This window comes from Myxine glutinosa, chromosome 10 (assembly GCF_964187855.1).
Source record: "Myxine glutinosa chromosome 10, kmMyxGlut1.1, whole genome shotgun sequence".
Classification (NCBI taxonomy): Eukaryota; Metazoa; Chordata; class Myxini; order Myxiniformes; family Myxinidae; genus Myxine; species Myxine glutinosa.
The window spans coordinates 113,179,356-113,199,171 of record NC_136270.1 but is presented as its reverse complement, the minus strand read 5'-3'; the positions used below and the strand labels follow the sequence as shown (position 1 = coordinate 113,199,171).

The 19,816-nt window shown below is 43.0% G+C and overlaps 1 protein-coding gene across 3 annotated transcripts in view; it reads left to right on the top strand.

Moving 5' to 3' along the window:
- Nucleotides 1-19,816, top strand: part of TMC7 (transmembrane channel like 7) — a 116,430-nt gene that overhangs the window by 81,668 nt on the left and 14,946 nt on the right. For all 3 annotated transcript variants that reach the window (XR_013624799.1, XM_068126263.2, XM_068126262.2), the window contains 5 exons: nt 143-313; nt 4,350-4,513; nt 9,329-9,446; nt 11,591-11,688; nt 19,396-19,570. Coding sequence is in view for 2 of the 3 variants with exons in the window: in XM_068126263.2 (XP_067982364.1) it covers nt 143-313; nt 4,350-4,513; nt 9,329-9,446; nt 11,591-11,688; nt 19,396-19,570 (726 nt within the window). In the remaining variant the exon portion in view is untranslated. The remainder of the gene's footprint in view (nt 1-142; nt 314-4,349; nt 4,514-9,328; nt 9,447-11,590; nt 11,689-19,395; nt 19,571-19,816) is intronic.

The following is a 19,816-nucleotide window of genomic DNA, read 5'->3' as shown; positions in this document are numbered from 1 at the left end:
CGAGTAGTAGTAGTCGTAGTAATCGTGTTTTTTTTTTTTGTTTGTTTTTTTATACCTTGTGGATGTTGAACTTTAACAAACCTGTCTGTTCACTACAGTACCAGCACTATGCTCGAGTAACATTGACACTATATTTCCACAGACAGATCTTGAAGAAGACAAGAGGAAGGAGCACATTGAGCGCAGGAGTCGGAGAGAGTGGGTGAAAATTTACTTCCTACGTGCACTTATCAATGTGCTCGTCCTCCTCCTGCTGGCTGGATCATTTTACTGTGTTTACATCACCACAAAGTTTCAAAGTGAAATGCAAAATGTGAGATCTCTGCTGCAAAACGTCTTTTTTCATGTCAAATCTATCTTTCTCCTACAACCTCAGCTTCTTCTTCTTCCTATTTATCATGCAAACGTGTAACCCGTTGTTTGCATTTGGATTCTAAGTTTCTGGAAACGGGGCTAGTCCCCAGAGAATCTCCATCAGGCTGAACAGTTTATGTTTGAATCCCACTGATAGGCCGGATCTGCATCCAGACCATTCGTCCTTGTCATGCACAAAAATCTAATTGGCTTGTTCTTGTCACCCACCCAACTCATCCACTAAGTTTTGTCTGAATCCGTCCACAACTTTTTGAAATACCGTGCAATACTGTACATTTGTTTTGACCCTATCAGTCAATGGTGAACAATCACTTTAAAAATGATAAAAACTTGTACCCGGATCCAGGTCCGGATCTTCAACAAAATTGAATCAATTCTTCCATGTGACACACACAACCTGTCCACCAAGTTTCATCTGAATCCGTCCACAACTTTTTAAGATACACTGCTCACAGACAGACAGACAAACAGACAATAAGGCGTCAGGTGGTAATCCTCACAGGTATGATGAAAATCGAGAGAACCTTGACCCTTGAGCATGGTCATTTTGACGATATCTTTCCACCATTGACTCAGGAATGATTTCTATCACTGTGAATCTTTAATCCTCTAACGCAATATGACCGCCGTCACGTTTTGTGCAAATTAGGTCACTGTGACCTCAACCTTCGATCTACACAACACAAAAACAAACCGTTGCTAGGAATGTCGATGTTCAGCGAGGATTGGCAATTTGATACCTGCATCTTGAAGCGTTTCCGAGTTATCGTATTTTTTTTTGACCCTAAAAACTCCCCCTTTTGTTTAAAATAGGTGACTTAGTTGCCATGGAAACGACATTATACGTCAACGGATTGCCGCCATTTTGGAAAAGCATCATCTGGCCCATAGCCCCAACAGAAATCTTGCATTTCAATATTGATTCGATTATCAAATCTACATATACATATCATACAGAGAATATCATACAGAGAATGAATGGGATGGCAACATAGAGAGTAATCCAGTTTTAGGACCGGCAGAGAAGATAACTGAGAAGGAAGTTGAGGAAGCGATAAAAGCAATGAAGGGTAGAAAAGCGGGAGGGCCGACGGGAGTTGTGGGAGATATGTTGAAGGCAGCAGGAAGTTGGGGTGTGAAGAGAATGACAGAGATCTGTAATCTGGTGGTGAAAGAAGGCCGCATTCCAGTGGATTGGGAACCGAGTACCCTCGTCCCTCTATACAAGGGGAAAGGTGACCCTCTGGAGTGTGGCTCGTACCGAGCGATAAAGTTATTGGAGCATGGAATGAAGGTATTGGAAAGGGTGTTGGAGAGGAGGATAAGGAAGAAAGTGAAGATCGACGAAATGCAGTTTGGATTTATGCCAGTAAGAGGAACGACAGACGCGCTTTTCATTGTGAGGCAGTTGCAGGAGAAGTACATGGAGAAGAGGAAGAAGTTGTTTCTTGGGTTTGTTGATCTGGAGAAAGCATTCGATCGGGTTCCACGCAAAGTATTGACATGGGCATTGAGGAAGTTAGGAGTGGAGGAATGGTTGATCAGAGTAGTGATGGCAATGTACAAAAGAGCGCGCACAGCTGTAAGGACGAAGGACGGGAACAGTGGTGAGTTTGAGGTGAAGGTGGGAGTGCATCAGGGGTCGGTACTAAGTCCACTACTATTTGTAGCTGTGATGGAGGTGCTGGCTCAGAACGTAAAGGAGGGTTTACCGTGGGAGTTGTTGTATGCAGATGATCTGGTGTTGATTGCGGAAAGTATGGATGGACTGAAGGAAAAGATGAACACGTGGAAGGAATGTATGGAGACAAAAGGTCTGAAGGTGAATATCGGAAAGACGAAGGTGATGGCAAGTGGTAAAGCATGTGGTGAGGTGGAAAGAACTGGGAAGTGGCCCTGTGATGTGTGTAGGAAGGGTGTCGGAGTGAACTCCATTCAGTGTACAATGTGCGCTGAGTGGGTTCATCAAAAATGTAGTGGTCTGAGAGGGTCATTAACCAGTGTGGCAGCTACATTCAAATGTAAGGTGTGCACAGAGGGAGCTGCAGATGGAGGAAATGTTGAGTTGGATCTTGGAGACGGTGTGAAGCTGGAAGGTGTGAAAACATTTTGCTACCTCGGAGACATGCTGAATGGAGAAGGTGGATCAGACTCGGCAACGGTTGCTCGAGTGAGATGTGCATGGAAGAAGTTTCGGGAATTGAGTGGCGTGCTGATGATGAGGGGAGTGTCGTTGAAGCTGAAGGGAAAGGTGTATGCTGCATGTGTGAGAAGTGTTATGATTTATGGGAGCGAGACATGGGTAATGAACGTAGAGCAGCAACGAAGGTTGGAAAGGGTGGAAATGCGAATGGTTCGACGGATGTGTGGAGTATCGTTGAGAGAGAGGAAGACAAATGATGAATTGCGAAAGATGATGGGAATAGAGCCTGTGATTGATGCTGTGAAGAGGAACAGGTTGAGATGGTTTGGTCATGTGTTGAGGAAGGATGAAAGTGACTGGTTGAGAAGGGTGATGGAAATGAATGTAGAAGGAAGTAGAAGACGGGGAAGACCGAGAAAGACTTGGCTAAAGATGGTGGAAGAAGAAATGCGGGCAAGGGGGTTAACAAGGAGAGATGCAGAAAATAGGGCAAAATGGAGAAGATTGTCATGGGGACCGCAAGGCCCGCTCCCCCGCTCTAGCAGGGAAAATGGCCTTTAAAATGCATGTTGTTGTTGTTGTTGTATCAAATCTGCTCGGAATTGGTGAGTCATCTTTTGCAACTCATTTGTGTAAAGTTTACAAAGTCACATTGCGCAAACACTTTTAGTCGTTTCTGTTTAATGCAAATGACGTCACTGTCACCTTGACCTTTGACATATATGTATGTATATATATATATAATATTATATATATATCGTCAAATAACGTTGACATCCTCACGCTTTTCCTTTGGAATCCTCTGGTAAAGTTTGCGGAAGATAGCTGAAAACGTTTGCGTGTTATCGCACTCACAGACAGACAGACAGACAAACAAACAAGTAAATGAGAAAATTTTCAATTTTCGTCATAACAAAGACCCATGACCTCCGTTGACCTTTGGTAGCAGAGGTGAAGATGTTCCAGGTGCCTGGCAGGAGGGCTTGGTGCGGTTAGAGTGATGATTAAATAAATAGTATGAGTAGAGAAGGATTTATCAAGAGGATTATGGAATGGTGGGGTTAATAAGCATTTAACAAGGAATCGATAATTTCAGGAACTAGGGCATGCCCGTACTATATCTATATCTAAAATTATATCCCCCCCCTCTATTTACATGAAATGGTTTGGTCCAAAGCGAACGGCTTGCGAGTGGTGACAATCCCCCCCCTCTATTTACATGAAATGGTTCGGTCCAAAGCGAACGGCTTCCGGAGTTTGGTAAAGAAATCGCCATCGCGTACACAAACGCGCAGGAAAGCGAATGAATCGCAAATTCGTTTTTATTAGTTTTAAAACATCGTTTAACGCCAACATAGCGCCAACATAGTTTGCAAACGTGAAATAAATGAATACGCTCTCAAATGTGCCATCCGAGGCAGAGTGTGCCCGCCACGTTCGGCACACGCGATCGTTCGCTGCTCTCTGATTGGTTGAATCGTTTTTTGGACATAGCTCGGTAAGTAATTGTCCGATTAATATGAAACCTTGAAAAGGCACATCCTCGGGTCCCCAGCAATATACCTGGCAAGTTAAAAGTATATCGGACCCGTGGTTGTCGAGAAACAGCGGTCACAGACAAACAGACGTACAGACGTACAAACGTACAAACGTACAGACAGAGATTACTGGAATTATAGATAGATGAATAACGTCATCTAGTATACGAGTGTTGGTTGTTTTTAGATGTAAACTAGGTGTGTGTGTTTCTACAATTTGTCGCCTTAAAGTTTTATACCGAGGTGCCAACAGGCAATAGTTAATCTCAGGTCATGCTCCTTTCCCTCCTCAGACACCGGCCTCCTCTCAAAGGTACTTTGTGCTGAACCTGATCATCGAATACCTTCCTTCTATCGTCATCACAGTTGCAAATTTTTTCATTCCTCTGATCTTTGCGGCCATAATTGTTCATGAAAAGTACACACCGGCATTCGAGTTGAATCTTAACCTCACAAGGTAAGTGCAGTTGTTGCTTTTTGTGATGTATTTGTCTCGCAGTTACCTTCTTCAAACAGCTAAAAGTTCCACAATTCCTCAACTCCAAACTGAAATTTGATACGTTTGAAAAACTGGGGTTGAAAAATGTGGTGCTAAAATATGCTTTTTTATTTCTGTTTTTCTTTTTTTTTGTATACAAGGTCGAGGCTCGTGTAAGAGCTAACATTGATCACAAAAAGACAAACTGACACATAAAACATAAGATAAAGGGAGTGGGAGAAGATGGGGCGAGAGAGGGAAGCACACAAGTACAACAGTAGAAAACAGGGACATTGGGAGATCTGTGGGAGGGAGAGGGCTTGGGGGGAGGAGGCATGGGAAGGGAGAGGTATAAAACACATGGACACTCCAGGAAAGAAGTTGGTATTTCAAAATAGTGGATCTGGGGTGAATTAGCGGGGGTAGAAATAGATGATGGGGAAAGATAGGAGATGGTGTTAACAGCTGTTTTAAAGACCTGGAGGGAGGAGTTGGATTGAAGAGAGTGAGGGAGTTTGTTCCAGAGGTGGGAGTAAAGAGGAATGAAAGAGTGAAGGCAAGCAGAGAGTCTTGATTTTGGGAGTTTCATCAGAAGAGGGTTGCTGGCAGATCTTATGCGACCTGTAGGAATATTTGGGGGACAGAGCACAGATAGAGCTGGGGGAGCTAGGCCGGAGAGGAGTCGGTAAAAGACAGAAAGACCACCAACCTGCCTGCGGTGAATGAGTGAAAGACCCTCGGAGTTAGCTTCATCGCGGGAGATTCCAATGATTCTGAAAGCTTTGGTTTCAACAGCGTGAAGCCGAGCTAGGTGTGAGGCAGGAGCACCAGCCCAGAGGGGAGAGCAGTATTCCATTGAGCTGCGGATGAAAGCCTTATTTGTGGTGAGGAGCTCAGGTGTGCCAAGGAAGGACTTCACACGACGGAGGATGCCCAGTCGGCGATTGGCTTTGGAGGCAAGCTTGGAAATGTGGTTTTCCCAGGAAAGATCATGGCAGATAGTGAGACCCAAAAGCTTGAACGACAGAACTTCTTGGAGAGGATTGTTGAGAAAGTAGATGGGAGTGTTGTCCAGTCGGTCTTTTCGGAGAGACAAAGTAAGAGTGTGAGTTCTAAAATGAGTAAATGAGTGAGTAATTCTAAAAAACATCTTCACCATCAACCTTCATCCTCAACCTTCATCTTCATCTTCAGGAAAAACATCTTCAACCAATACTGATTAATTATATTAAAGCCTAAAGTTTTAAAGCCTCCCCCTATAGGATTTGTTGTTAAGCCTCCCCCTATAGGATAGCTGTTGTCGGGGTGGTTTCTACAATTATTGCCCCCAATTTGTAATGGTACCCTCGAGTTTCTTGGACCCCTCGGAGTACTAAATCACCATTGAGATGTTTCTGCCAATGTGTGAGGACTTTTGGAATGACATTTTGCATCAATAATGGGAATAAGTATGCAGAGTCGACTGTGTTGACCTTGACCTAATTTTAAGGTCATGACCCAATTATAGACATTTTAACATTTCTCACCATAACTCGACTAAGGTTTGGCTGATCAAAACGAAATTGCCCTCCATAGTTGGCCTCGAGCAAGGTGCATTTACTCTTAATTTACATCATACCCCTTCTGGGTTTAAGGTGAAGATCAAATGTCGGTCTGAAAAAAAAAAAACTCATTTTTTGTCAGTGCTCACTTTTGCCAATGTGGAATCTCAAAGACCACTTGGCTTTCCGAAATATTCTTGCATCATAATAGTGTACCTGCCCTGAAGTTGTGCACCTGATATTTGATTGGTGACCGTGACCTACTTTTTTCGGATTGTGACCTAATTAACAAAAAACACCTTTTTGGTCATAACTTGAATAATTTTCCTCCAATTCTCATAATGTTGATTTTATAGATAGATTGTAGATGGGGACACATTTTATTAATTTACACTCTATCACTAAATGTTGAAGGTTAAGGTCATGTGGTAGTCCGAACCATCATTGGATCGTCAGCCAAGGGTAAGCCGGGGAAGGTTTAACCCTTGGTGATAGCTGTGTGATTACAGATTTCTACAGTCACGTGAAAAAGTAAGTACACCCCATGTAAAGTTTTGACTTTTTCAACATATTTCAACATACAGCTATTTGATCTTCATTTCAACAATATTGATAGATAAAGAATGAATGAATGAATGATCGTTTTAAGGCCATTTTCCCCGCTAGAGCGGGGGTTAGCCTTGCGGACCCCATGACAATCATGGTTCCCTGTTTGAGGCAATGTTTTTATGGCCGGATGCCCTTCCTGACGCCAAATATTGATAGATAAAGGTGATATATAACAAATATCATGAAACATTTACATTTTGTAGTCCATTGTATAATTTAAATAAACATAAATGCAAATTTCGCATGTGGAAAAAGTAAGTACACCCTTGGCCCCTTTGCCCCCTTTGGTGGTATTGCCCCCTTTGGCAGAAACAACCTCAAGTAAGCATTTCTTATAACTGTCTACCAATCTCTGACATCGACTGGGAGAATTTTTTTCCCACTCCTCCATGCAGAATTATTTCACCTGTGCGATGTTTGAGGGGTTTCTTGCATGCACAGCTCGTTTCAAATCCCCCCACAACATCTCGATGGGATTTCGATCCGGGCTTTGACTTGGCCATTCCAGAACCCTCCATTTCTTTCTTTTCAGCTATTCCTTGGTGGATTTACTGGTATGTTTAGGGTCATTGTCATGTTGCAACGTCCACCTTCGGTTGAGCTTCAACTTTCCGACAGATGGCCTCACATTATCCTCAAGCACACTCCGGTACGAATTCATAGTGGATTATATGATGGTAAGCTGCCCAGGCCCTGATGCAGCAAAGCTGCCCCAAAACATAATATTTCCACCACCATGCTTTACAGTTGGTATCAGGTTCTTGTGGTCAAATGTTGTCTTTGGTTTTCGCCAAACATGTCTTCTGGTACTGTGGCCAAATAGCTCTACCTTTGACTCATCTGTCCAGAGCACATTGTTCCAGAAGTGCTTGTCTTTGCCTCAGTGTTCATTGGCAAACTTTAGTCTTGCCCTGATGTTCTTTCTGGACAGCAAAGGTTTCCTCCTGGCACACTTCCCATGTCGATCAAATTTGTGCAGCCTCTTTCTAATGGTAGACTCATTTAAAAATAGTAGAAAAGTAGAAAGAAAAAAAATCATTAATTTTTTTCTAATGGTAGACTCGTGCACTTTGACACCAACAGTGGCAAGAGCTACCTGTAGGTCCCATGATGACATTCTGCGGTTCTTAGAGACTTCTTTCAGCATCTTGCGGTCTGCTCTCGGGCTGAACTTGCTGGGGCGGCCTGGCCTGAACAAGTTGGCAGTTGTTTGGAATCTTCTCCACTTGTAGATGATCTTCCAGACAGTCGAATGATCGATTTCAAATTGTTTGGAGATCTTTTTTAATCCCTTCCCAGACTTGTAGGCATCTATAACCTTCTTTCTGAAGGCCTCAGAGAGCTCTTTTGATCTCGGCATGGTGACGCCGCACACTTCAACAACAAAGAGCAAACCAAACTAAATCTCTAAGGTTTAAATAAGACAGGTTCCTCCAAGATCTTCTCTAACGATGTACTAATCATTTGCACCTGAGCTGCGACACCTGATTCTAATTTTATGTATTTGAAGTAGTGATAAATGTAGGGGTGTACTTACTTTTTCCACATGCGAAATTTGCATTTATGTTTATTTAAATTATACAATGGACTACAAAATGTAAATGATTCATGATATTTGTTGTATTATATCACCTTTATCTATCAATGTTGTTGAAATGAAGATCAAATAGCTGTATGTTGAAATATGTTGAAAAAGTCAAAACTTTACATCGTGTGTTCTTACTTTTTCACGTGACTGTGAATGTATTTGGTTCTTTCCTCAACACCATTGGCTCCCACTCCCCTCCACGTTAATCTTTAGGGTTTATGACTGGCTTTTTTGATTTATCGTTGATTGGCCACATTCAAAAGAACATGTGATCCCTTCAGCTCAAAAGGCTGGTGAGGATCAAGGCAAAAGTGGCTTAATCAAATAAATAAATTAGAAATAAGCACATTTACCAATAAAGTAGTAATATTCACAGTATCCGGTATGTCTGCGAGCGATAGTAAGGTTATCTTCACGTATATTGTACATGGACACGGATACGGCAAAGGCATGTGGAAAATTGGACACTGTCCACATTTCACCACAGATACAGATGTGAATACAAAGTGCGTCACAAGTGCAGAAATAGGTTTTTCCTGCACAAATGAGCAAGATCATTTGCTATGTCGAGGATGCACCATTCTCTGCACAAATTAAGTCCTCACGACATGTGCCATTAGCAACACTGACCCAGACAATGTGCAGTTTTTGAGCATATTTGTGCTCAGAGGGTCTTCGGGTGCAGAGGCAAGGGTTTCCCCTAATCCATATCCTAATATATTTGAACACAGCTTTACAGTACATGTGTATGCTTTTGGGAGCCATTATTTATTTATATACACTTTACCATCACTGCTACTGAATTATTTCATTTTTTTCATACCATCTCCACTACCTACATATTTACCTCCACTCCATCCACTATTTATTGATTTATTTAAATCTAAAACCTACACGTTACATTTTTAAGGTGTGGCTGGGGGCTGTCCTCGACGAGGACTTGCATCCTAGTTTTTATTACAATTGCTTACCTTTTGCCTTCTCGCTACTCACCCCACTCCATCCTTGCTCCACCTCCCCCCATCCCTCCCAATTTTGCTGTCGATCCATCCTCAGGTCAGTGTTTCTCAGGTTAGCCAGTGTTGCCGTGTTGGTCATATCTTTGTGGTTACGAATCACTCGCTGCGACTCACCAGGCTGCAGGCCCTGCGGATATAATCATGTCTCCTACCCAGTAAGTAATGCACCTGCAAAAGAAAATCTCCTCATTTGTCCTATTTCCTTCTGTCTTTCTGCTCTTTCTTACAGCTTTCTACGTGAACGCATTGGTCTTGTGTCATTCATGCCCTTTAGTAAGCCATCTTACACAAGATTCGGGAATAGTCCATTTGGCCCAATGTGGCTGTGACCATAGTCACATCCCACGCTCTCTGTTAAAGAGAATGCAAATGTCTAACCATAATGATATATTTTTTCATAACATATTCATCTGAAACATAATATCATCCCATTTGTCTATTGTCAACTATGAAATTTCCTTTAATCATGGAGAAAATGGTGCTTGAAATTGGATTTCCGATTGAAAACCTGTCTCCGAAAGACTCATGAATATTTGGAGGTGACATACATAGAGAGGAAGCAACTCACGGCATCGTGGAAGGATGCATGTGGCGAGGGAAGAGTGAAAAATATTTGGGGGTGTAGGGAGGTGGTGTGTTTATACTTCTCTGTTGCAGTCTGTTTGTGGACTGTGTACTGTAAAGATTGTGGGCGATCGTCTTTCCGGCCAGAGCGAGCACATTGCCCCGACTGCTCTATCCCATCATAGGCCTCAGCCACCCTAAAACAGCCGACCAGAAAACCTCCCTCCATCCATGGAATCTGCAAAACACCCTCTCGCATGGTCAGGGTACACAATCTGGGTCTCCAGAGCAGCATAGCATGCAAGTTCTACTCTTTCACCATTGGCGTGGTAAAATGTCCAATTGAACCCATCCAATCAAGAAAATTCCCACTTTTGCCATTGCTGTGCAGCAGATTCCTCACCATAATGAATCTGACAAGTGGAATATGCAAATACACAAGCATTTCTTTGCTGTATGAGTCCAGCCAGTCCACCTGAGAGTGTTTGTAATACACGACCGTTGTGCAGATCTGAAGATGATGTCGAGTCTCCTCGGGCAATGATGGCATTGCCTATCTATGGCTGGCACACACTGTAAGTGTGTGGTATAGGTGGGGGGTCACTACTCCTCTCCGTCAAACCAGTTATCTGGTACTCGTTTTGCTGACCTCGGAAGGATGACAGACTGAGTCAACCCCACCTGGCGTTAATTCAACCGGCTTCAAACTCAGGACCTTAGGATCCCAAGCCCGCTGCCCTAACCATTAGGCCAACACAGGTGCAGATCTAAACGAACCTGAAATGGCTTTATCTAACGATTGCATGTGATCATACACTATGGTTGTGTATTTCACCATTTCAAATTGTCTGCACAGCGGTTGTGTACACAGACCACGTCCTGGCGGCGATACAGCTGACCCCTGACAGCAACCCAAATAATATACCTCATGTTGGGGCACACAAGCCGGCACTGCAAAGTGATCTGCAGGTCGGGTTGTTTTGCCATCGCACACTCATCCGCGACATCACTCGAGGTCAATTTTGCGCTAAACCATTACTCCTTCATGTTTTTCACTTGCACTCAGTTTGTCTTATCCACGTGGGGAATCACCACACTGCCGCTTCTATAAAACCCGGCTTTTACCACAAATACTCGCTGCTGGGTGTATTTACGCAAACGGTTATCCTTTATTTATTTCTGGCTAAAGTTTGATTGATATCCACTCTACGGGTAGATACGTGAGACATTCCCTCTGATTCGTTTAATTTTGTCCAATTACAGTGCCAACCCAAAGGCCTTCTCCAGCGAAAAATACCACGGGATCATTTAAGATATAAATGAATGGACATGCGCCAATCGGTTCAACGTCTCCTCCAAAAAGGTACTGCATTATCCCGGCCCCTTGCTGGCGCCATCACCGGCGAAGCAATTTTGTTATTATTCTACTCTACTTGGAGCCAAAACCAAGGATGAAAAGCTCAGACATGGGCATGCCATCGTTATCTCATTGATGATGTCAAAATAACTCGCTTATTGACACAAAATAACCTCGATGTAAATGGTTGCTCTTGCACGTTTTAATCACAGAATATCAAGCGCATAACAGATTGCGACATAATTTTTAAAATCCACTTTATTTGTTTTTTTGCCCTCTTCTTCTTTCTTCTCTAAGATCCTTTACCTTAAAACAGGTTTATTTTTCTTAATTCCTCACTGGCGTGTCTGTTTCCTTCTCCTTGTCACACCCCACTAGTGCTGGGAGATGCGAGTCGGACAGGAGATGTATAAGCTCACCATCTTTGACTTCATCATCGTGGTGTGCATGGCACTGTTTGTGGAATGGCCACGCAGGTGAAATTTCTCTTTATTCTTGAAAAGCACATTTTTGAGCCCACCTCCCCTCTCCCCTTCGTAAATTGCTGTTATGAATTCTTTCTGCTAGGATGATGTGAAACTAGCTTTACATTTGGATCGAGGAGAACTTTATAATTGAAAGGTAAAGCTGGAATTGTGGTAACAGTGAGGGTGATGTGGTAGGTGGTTGTGTTGGTGGTGGAGACAAATGCTCTTTGCTCATGACGAGTGGTGAACGTAAATAACCAATCCTGGGCAGGTCATCACTCTGTAGCAGGGTGCAAAATCTAACCTACAACAAATGAGGGCGAGTTAACAAAGCTTAACCCGCTCCATCAGCAGGCGGCTCAAAGATGAGGGTTTGCGGGGGTAAGAAATAGGTGGGAAAAGTCATAAGAAAACTGGAATCGAGGAAATCTACAAGGACGGAATGAGGGAATAGACCCAGAGAGTGCAGAGTGGAGGGGGAAAGGGGGCACTGATGAGACAACTTAACTAGGGCCTGGAGGATTAAAATATGAAGGGAAATTCAAAAAGCAGACCTCAAGTTCGATTGGACGATGAAAGGACAACCCAAGAGGTTTTCAAAAAAAAGGAAATGCCAAGTCAGGCGGCACTGAAAATTAAACTCTTGGTTGGACCTCCAAGAAATTGGAGCGGCTGCCAGAGGCGCACGGCATGCCAAAGACTTTTTATCGTAATTTGTTTCTTGTTAAAGCCGAAGGTTTGCACGAAGCAATTTGGGCAAACTCTCACCTGCTGATGCAGGTGTGTTTTATAGTGGATTTCAGCAAAGAACCGTTAGTCACTGTAAGCCTGAATTACTTCCTCATCCCGCAACAGTAAGTCAATGATGTTCTCCACAATAAGTATTGGTTTTGTGTACTTATTTATTTATTTATTCACACTGTTTCACTCCAACGAAGTTCACATATGCATTAGAAAGAAGAAACAATGAAAGCTCATTGGGAAAATCATGAGATTCAAAGTAACATCAACAATGTTTCATCGCGTGACGTGTAAAAAAAAATTTTCATGTCTTTACAACACTTTGTCGTGGTGTTTTCTGTTTTCATTCCCGATTTAACATAAAGCGAAGAATTCCATTCATTAATGACCCTGGAATTTATTGGTCACAGTTTTCTCGGATGAACCTAAACAAAACACAGCGTTTACATGAAAATCTTATCCAATGGCACTCCTGCTCTATATTCCCCCAATACAGCTCCTGGAGCATCTCAGATATGTAATGTTGATTAGTTGCTCAGCACAATCTTGAACAGTTACCCCGATAAATAATCCGTCAGAAATATTTACCCAATGAGAGGATGAGAATGTCAACTTCAAGGTGGAATGGTTAAAGGGTGCCCAAGGTTGGTGACATTTCCATCACATTGGGCCTTCCCAAGTAAAATGGGCTGGTGCCCCTCCCTCATACCTTACTGAGCTTTTTGCCGTGGGAACCAAGGCCTTCAATATCATTGGAATCTCTCATGGTGAAGCCGAGCCTATTGGCCTATCACTTTCACATCGGAAACAGGTCGGTGGTCTCTCTGTCTTCTACTACCTCCTTCCTATTCTTGAACCCTCTTGCCTCTGTGCTTTGTCTTCCCCAGGTCTCTTCAGAGCATACGTAGTTTGCCAGTAACCCCCTTCTGGTGAAACTACCTAAATCCAGAACCACTGTTCACCTTCACTCATTCGTTTCTACTTTTCCGTCTGTGGAACCAACTTGCACATTCTCTTCAATCTCATTCCTCCCACCAGTTCTTCACGACAGCTGTTCACCACCATTTTAGATCAACCTCCATCCACATCCATGATGTTTTATACCCCCATTGACCCTCCCCAAGCCCAACTCTTTCCAAGTTTCCAGTTTTCCCTTCCCAAGAGTTTGCTCCTGTATCCATCTTGTTCACTCAATCTCTCCTCCCCTACCTCTATTCTTCCGCACATCCCCTATTTGTCCAAGGTTCTATTTTGGCCTTCAACGCTGCGGTTGGTATGTTCCACTCTTCCCTTTCTTTCTACTGTTCCTTTTATTCTGTTCCGTCCTGATACATTCTGTGTTCTTGCGCCTCCATGAGCGTCGACACTCTATTAATTGTGGGTACAACATTCTTTGGAAATGGAAGCTCCAACCAAAAAGCACTAATTTTGTCTTATCTGTCCATAGGACATTCTCCCAGAAGGATTATGGCTTGTTCAGGTGTGTTTTGGCAAACTCCAGTCGGGCTTTCTTATGTCTCTCTCTCAGCAGTGGGGTCTTCCTGGGTCTCCTACCATAGAACCCCCTTTCATTGAGTGGGTGATGGATGGTGCGAGTTGAAACTGTCGTATCTTGTGTCTGAAGTCAATCTGTTTGGCAGTTGATCGAGGTGCTTTCTCCACCATTTGAACAATCCTTCACTGCAATCTTTGTTCAAGTTTTCTCTTGCGGCCACATCCAGGGAGATTGGCTACAGTGCCATGGGCCTTACACTTCCTGATAACATTGCGTACAGTGGACACAGGAACATCAAGGTCTCTGGAGATGGACTTGTAGCCTGGAGATTGTCCATGCTTGGCTACAATATTGTGTCTGACCTCCTCAGACAATTCTCTGGTTTTCTTTCTTCTTCTCCATGCTCATTGCGGTACACACCGTGACACAAAATAGCACAATGACTCCTTTTCTGAATTCAAACTGGTTGAATGGGTGAGTTTCACCCCTCAGCCCAATGGGCTAAAGGGTATTGTCACGGGCGTCGTCCGGGCGGGCGGGCATCCGGGCGGGTGGGGGTCCGTCAACTTTTGGTTTCTGTCAATTTCAAGGAGAACAGCTTGTCCCATTAAATCCATTTTTGCAGTGTGTGTTGGGGTTGAGTAGAGGAAGGTTCCTTTCGAAAATGGGCGCGCTGCGATTTTCAATATGGCCGCCACAGTAGCCATCTTGAAATTGGTTTCCGTCAATTTCGAGCAGAACGGCTTGTCCGATTAAATCCATGTTTGCAGTGTGTGTTGGGCTTGAGTAGAGGAAGGTTCCTTTCGAAAGTGGGCGCGCTGCGATTTTCAATATGGCCGCCACAGTAGCCATCTTGAAATTGGTTTCCGTCAATTTCGAGCAGAACGGCTGGTCCGATTAAATCCATGTTTGTAGTGTGTGTTGGGGTTGAGTAGAGGAAGGTGCCTTTCGAAAATGGGCGCGCTGCGATTTTCAATATGGGCGCCACGGCAGCCATCTTGAAATTGGTTTCCGTCAATTTCAAGCAGAACGACTTGTTCGATTAAATCCATTTTTGCAGTGTGTGTTGGGGTTGAGTCGAGGAAGGTTCATGGGTTAATGCCGCGGTCGGGAACCTATGGCTCGCGAGCCATATATGGCTCTTCCGGTGACGGCATATGGCTCCCAGACAATTTTGAGTTGGAAAAAAAAAAAAAAATCAGTTTGGAACTGATTTTAAAATACTTGTGATATTTCTTAATAATACTGTGTCATTTTAAAGTAAACAGAAATTAGTTTTGAAGATAAATTTCACGAGTCACGGGTCACCCGTGGGTCGGGTCGGGAACCAATGGCTCGCGAGCATGTCCGCGTCATTGTAAAGGTGAAGAAATCGATTTTATCAGATAGCCAACTAGTTTATCCGCTTCAACCCTTGTAACGGAAAAGATGGCGAAAAGAAAAAAAGACGATGATTACCGTGCATTCCAGGCTGCGTGGACAGAGGAATTTGCATTTGGTGAGAGAGCAGGATCTGCGGTATGTCTAATATGCAATGATAAAATTGCATCGATGAAACGGTCAAATATAAAGCGGCACTTCGATACGCACCATGCTTCATTTGCATCGAAATATCCAGCGGGGGACAGCAGGAAAAGGGCATGCGAGGAGCTACAGCGGAGAGTGCAGACGAGTCAGCAGCAACTACGTGTGTGGACCAAGCAAGGTGACGGGAATTCCGCTAGCTTTGCGGGTGCTTTGGCAATAGTAAGGAATGGAAAGCCATTCACAGATGGCGAGTATGCCAAAACATTCATGCTTGATGTGGCCAATGAACTGTTTGATGACTTCCCAAATAAAGACAAGATAATCAAACGAATAAAAGACATGCCCCTGTCAGCAAGAACTGTGCACGATCGTAGCATCATGATGGCAAATCAAGTCGAGGAAATACAAATTAAGGACATAAACGCCGGGACATACTTTTCTCTCGCGTTAGATGAGTCAACAGACGTTAGCCATCTATCTCAGTGCAGTATAATTGCTAGGTATGCTGCAGGTGACACACTGCGTGAGGAAAGCTTGGCTGTTTTGCCAATGAAAGGGACAACAAGAGGAGAGGATTTATTCACGTCTTTCATGGAGTTTGCTAAAGAAAAAAAACTACCGATGGATAAACTTATTTCTGTCTGTACTGATGGTGCACCCTGTATGTTGGGGAAGAACAAAGGATTTGTAGCGCTTCTCCGTGAACATGAAAAGAGAGCCATCCTAAGTTTTCATTGCATCCTGCACCAGGAGGCGCTTTGCGCTCAGACGTGTGGCCAGGAGCTTGGTGAGGTGATGTCGCTGGTCATTCGAGTGGTCAACTTTATTGTTGCCTGAGCTTTAAATGATTGCCAGTTTAATGCTCTGTTAGAAGAAGTTGGGAATCATTATCCCGGTCTGCTTTTACACAGCAACGTGCGTTGGTTGTCAAGGGGGAAGGTGCTCAGCCGTTTTGCAGCTTGCCTGAGTGAAATCCGGACTTTTCTTGAAATGAAAGGCGTCAAGCATCCTGAGCTAGACAACACTGACTGGCTCCTGCAGTTTCACTATCTCGTGGACATAACTGGCCATCTGAACCAGCTCAATGTGAAAATGCAAGGTATTGGAAATACAATCTCATCCCTTCAACAAGCAGTGTTTGCATTTGAAAGCAAGCTGGAAGTCTGTCTCAGGGACATTGAAACAGGTCGTCTTCTGCACTTTGAAAGACTGCAACAATTTAGAGATGCATGCTTAGCAAGTGACTCCACTCAACATCTGGATCTCCAGCAGCTAGCTGGCCTTACGTCCAATCTCCTGCAGTCATTCAAAGCACGTTTTGGAGAATTTCGTGCGCGCACTGGTCTTTTCAAGTTCATCACTCATCCACATGAGTGTGCAGTGGACAAAATCGACCTGACATGCATCCCCGGGGTCTCTATCGGAGACTTTGAGCTGGAAGTTGCTGACCTGAAGGCATCAGACATGTGGATGAGTAAGTTGAAGTCACTTAATGGAGAGTTGGAAAGTCTTGCGCGACAGCGAGCAGAGCTGGCGAGTGAACACAAGTGGACAGAAATGAAAAATCTTCAACCTGAAGACCAGCTGATTCTTAAAACTTGGAACCAGCTTCCTGTGACATACCACACAATGCAGCGTGTGAGTATTGCCGTATTGACCATGTTTGGCTCTACATATGCATGTGAGCAGTCATTCTCGCATATGAGGAACATTAAGACCAACCTACGCTCACGTTTAACTGATGGAAGCCTCAACGCCTGCATGAAGCTCAACCTCACCACGTATGAACCAGACTACAAGGCCATCAGCAAAACCATGCAGCACCAGAAGTCGCATTAAAAGTAAGACATATTTAATTTATTATACGTTAAAAATACTATATGGCTCTCAATGAAATATATTTAGAAATATTTGGCTTTTATGGCTCTCCCAGTCAAAAAGGTTCCTGACCCCTGGGTTAATGGGTTCATGGGTGGAAATTGCATGACTTGCAGTTCCTACTCGGTATACAACGTCGCTTCAAATAACAAATTATCATCAATGCTTCCTTTCACCATGCATGGGCTGAGGGGCTACGCCCGCTTTGCGGTGCTATTTATTTATATTGCAGGCACCTGTAACTCAGTACAGGTGAGTGCAATTCCAAAGTAAAGGAGAATCACCTGCTTGAAATCTAATTATTTCTAACAACTTTTAAAAGGTGCCAAATATATTGTCCGGGCCATTTTAGGATTTCTGTGTGGAATAAGCTAAGATTTAGTAATTGTTTCAGCTTTTTTTTTGTTTTGTTCCACTGCAAACCAAAGAAATACAAATGTGGATACCAAAAGATTTTTTAATTTCAACAATTTCCCGAAAGAAATGGTGCATTATTTGAAAAAAGTGCAAGGGTGCCAATATTTTTGGCCACGACTGTATGTATGTACAGTATCTAAAATATCACCCCCTTGTGGTGTGTGTGCTAGCGCAGAAGTGGAGGGGAAACTGAAGCTAGAATTCAACTGTAAAGATATATGTGCACGCAAAAGAATTAATTTGAAACTAATTACCTCTGCCACCAAAGGTGGATGGAGGTTATGTTTTTACACCTGTCTGTCCGTCTGTTTGATTGTGAACAAAATATCTCAAAAATTTGTGGATGGATTCGGAAGAAATTTGGCAGAGATGTAGCGTATGTGACAAAGACGAAATGATTAGATTTTGGTGAAGATCCGGATTCGGATCCGGCTACTAAATTTTTAAAGTAATTCTTCACCATTGGGAGATCGGGCCAAAAACGATACATAGCAGGACATCTCCAAAAGTTATGGATGGATTTGGGCGAAATTTGGCTGGGTGTCTCAAAAGGACGATTCGATTCGATTTTGGTGAATATCTGAATATGGATTCGGATATGAGAATTATTTAAAATTATAAGTGATTCTTCACCATTGGGAGATCGGGCCAAAAACGATACATAGCAGGATATCTCAAAAAGTTATGGATGGATTTGGACAAAATTTGGCAGAGAGGTTGTGCATCTGACAAGGACGAAAGGATTAGATTGTGGTGAAGATCCGCATCTGGCAACTGGAAATTTTAAGTGATTTTTCACCATTGGGTGACAGGGCCAAAACCGACATATTGCAGGATATGTCAAAAAGTTATGGACGGATTTGGACTAAACTTGGTGGACAGGTTGGGTTTGTGACAAGGACTAATCATTTCGATTTTGGTGAAGATCTGAATATGGATTCGGATACAATAATTATTTCATTTTTAAGTGATTCTTAACAATTGCGAGATCGGGCGAAAAGCGATATATGACATGATATTTAAAAAAGTTATGGACGAGTTATGAATAAACTTGGTGGACGAGTTAGTTAGGTTACAAGAACAAGCCCATTAGATTTTGGTTCAGGTCCGATTCCAGATCCGGCCTATCAATGGGATACAAAACAGACTGTTCAGCCTGATGGAGGTATGCGCTCTACCGGGTGCCGTTCTAGTTAAATAAAGCAACTATCACAGAACATGGTTATATGAGTTATTTGAGAAGAACAGGACTTAATTGCCAGTCGTAGACAGGCCCTTCAGCTAGTTGGTAGAAAGAGAGGTGAATATGCAGTTATTACAAGGTGAACGAATTAATATTATTTATTTTGGTCAAATATAATTTATTTTAATACTTATTTTGGCATATTTTGGTTGCTTTTCGTGATTCTTGGATTTTCGGTTCAAATCTGACTACTACTCCTCAAACTATTTTAATGGTCCCAGTTAATCCTGCCTTCTTTAGCAGGCATTCTGGAAATTTTCTCATTTACTGTTGATTTGTTCCATGGGAGGTTTGTCATAACTGAATCCAGGAGGGAGGATGATGTGCTGTTACCAGAGATGTGAAACTTACTGTTTTTAAGGATGTCATAAATTTCAACTCATCTTTGTTCAATAATTATCTCTTCCTTCCGTAGATTGCTGGGATTGAACCCCAAACTGAAAAAGATTAGTCAGCAGCAGTTTGATATTGCTCAGAATGTTCTGGACTTGGTTTACAGCCAGACAATCTGTTGGGTCGGCACATTTTTCTGCCCATTTCTACCCCTCATCACATCGATAAAGTTCTTCATCATTTTCTATATGAAGTTGGTAAGTTATTACCGATGATTAACAGCGATTTAAATCAAGAAATTTACATTCTATCAGAGGTTTAATAAATAATTTAAATCTGTGGTTGTTGGAGCCCATCTTAAAAACCCTTTATGTACATTTAATACTAACTACTAAAAGGTGTGTGTGTGTGTGTGTGTGTGTGTGTGTGTGTGTGTGTGTGTGTGTGTGTGTGTGTGTGTGTGTGTGTGTGTGTGTGTGTGTGTGTGTGTGTGTGTGTGTGTG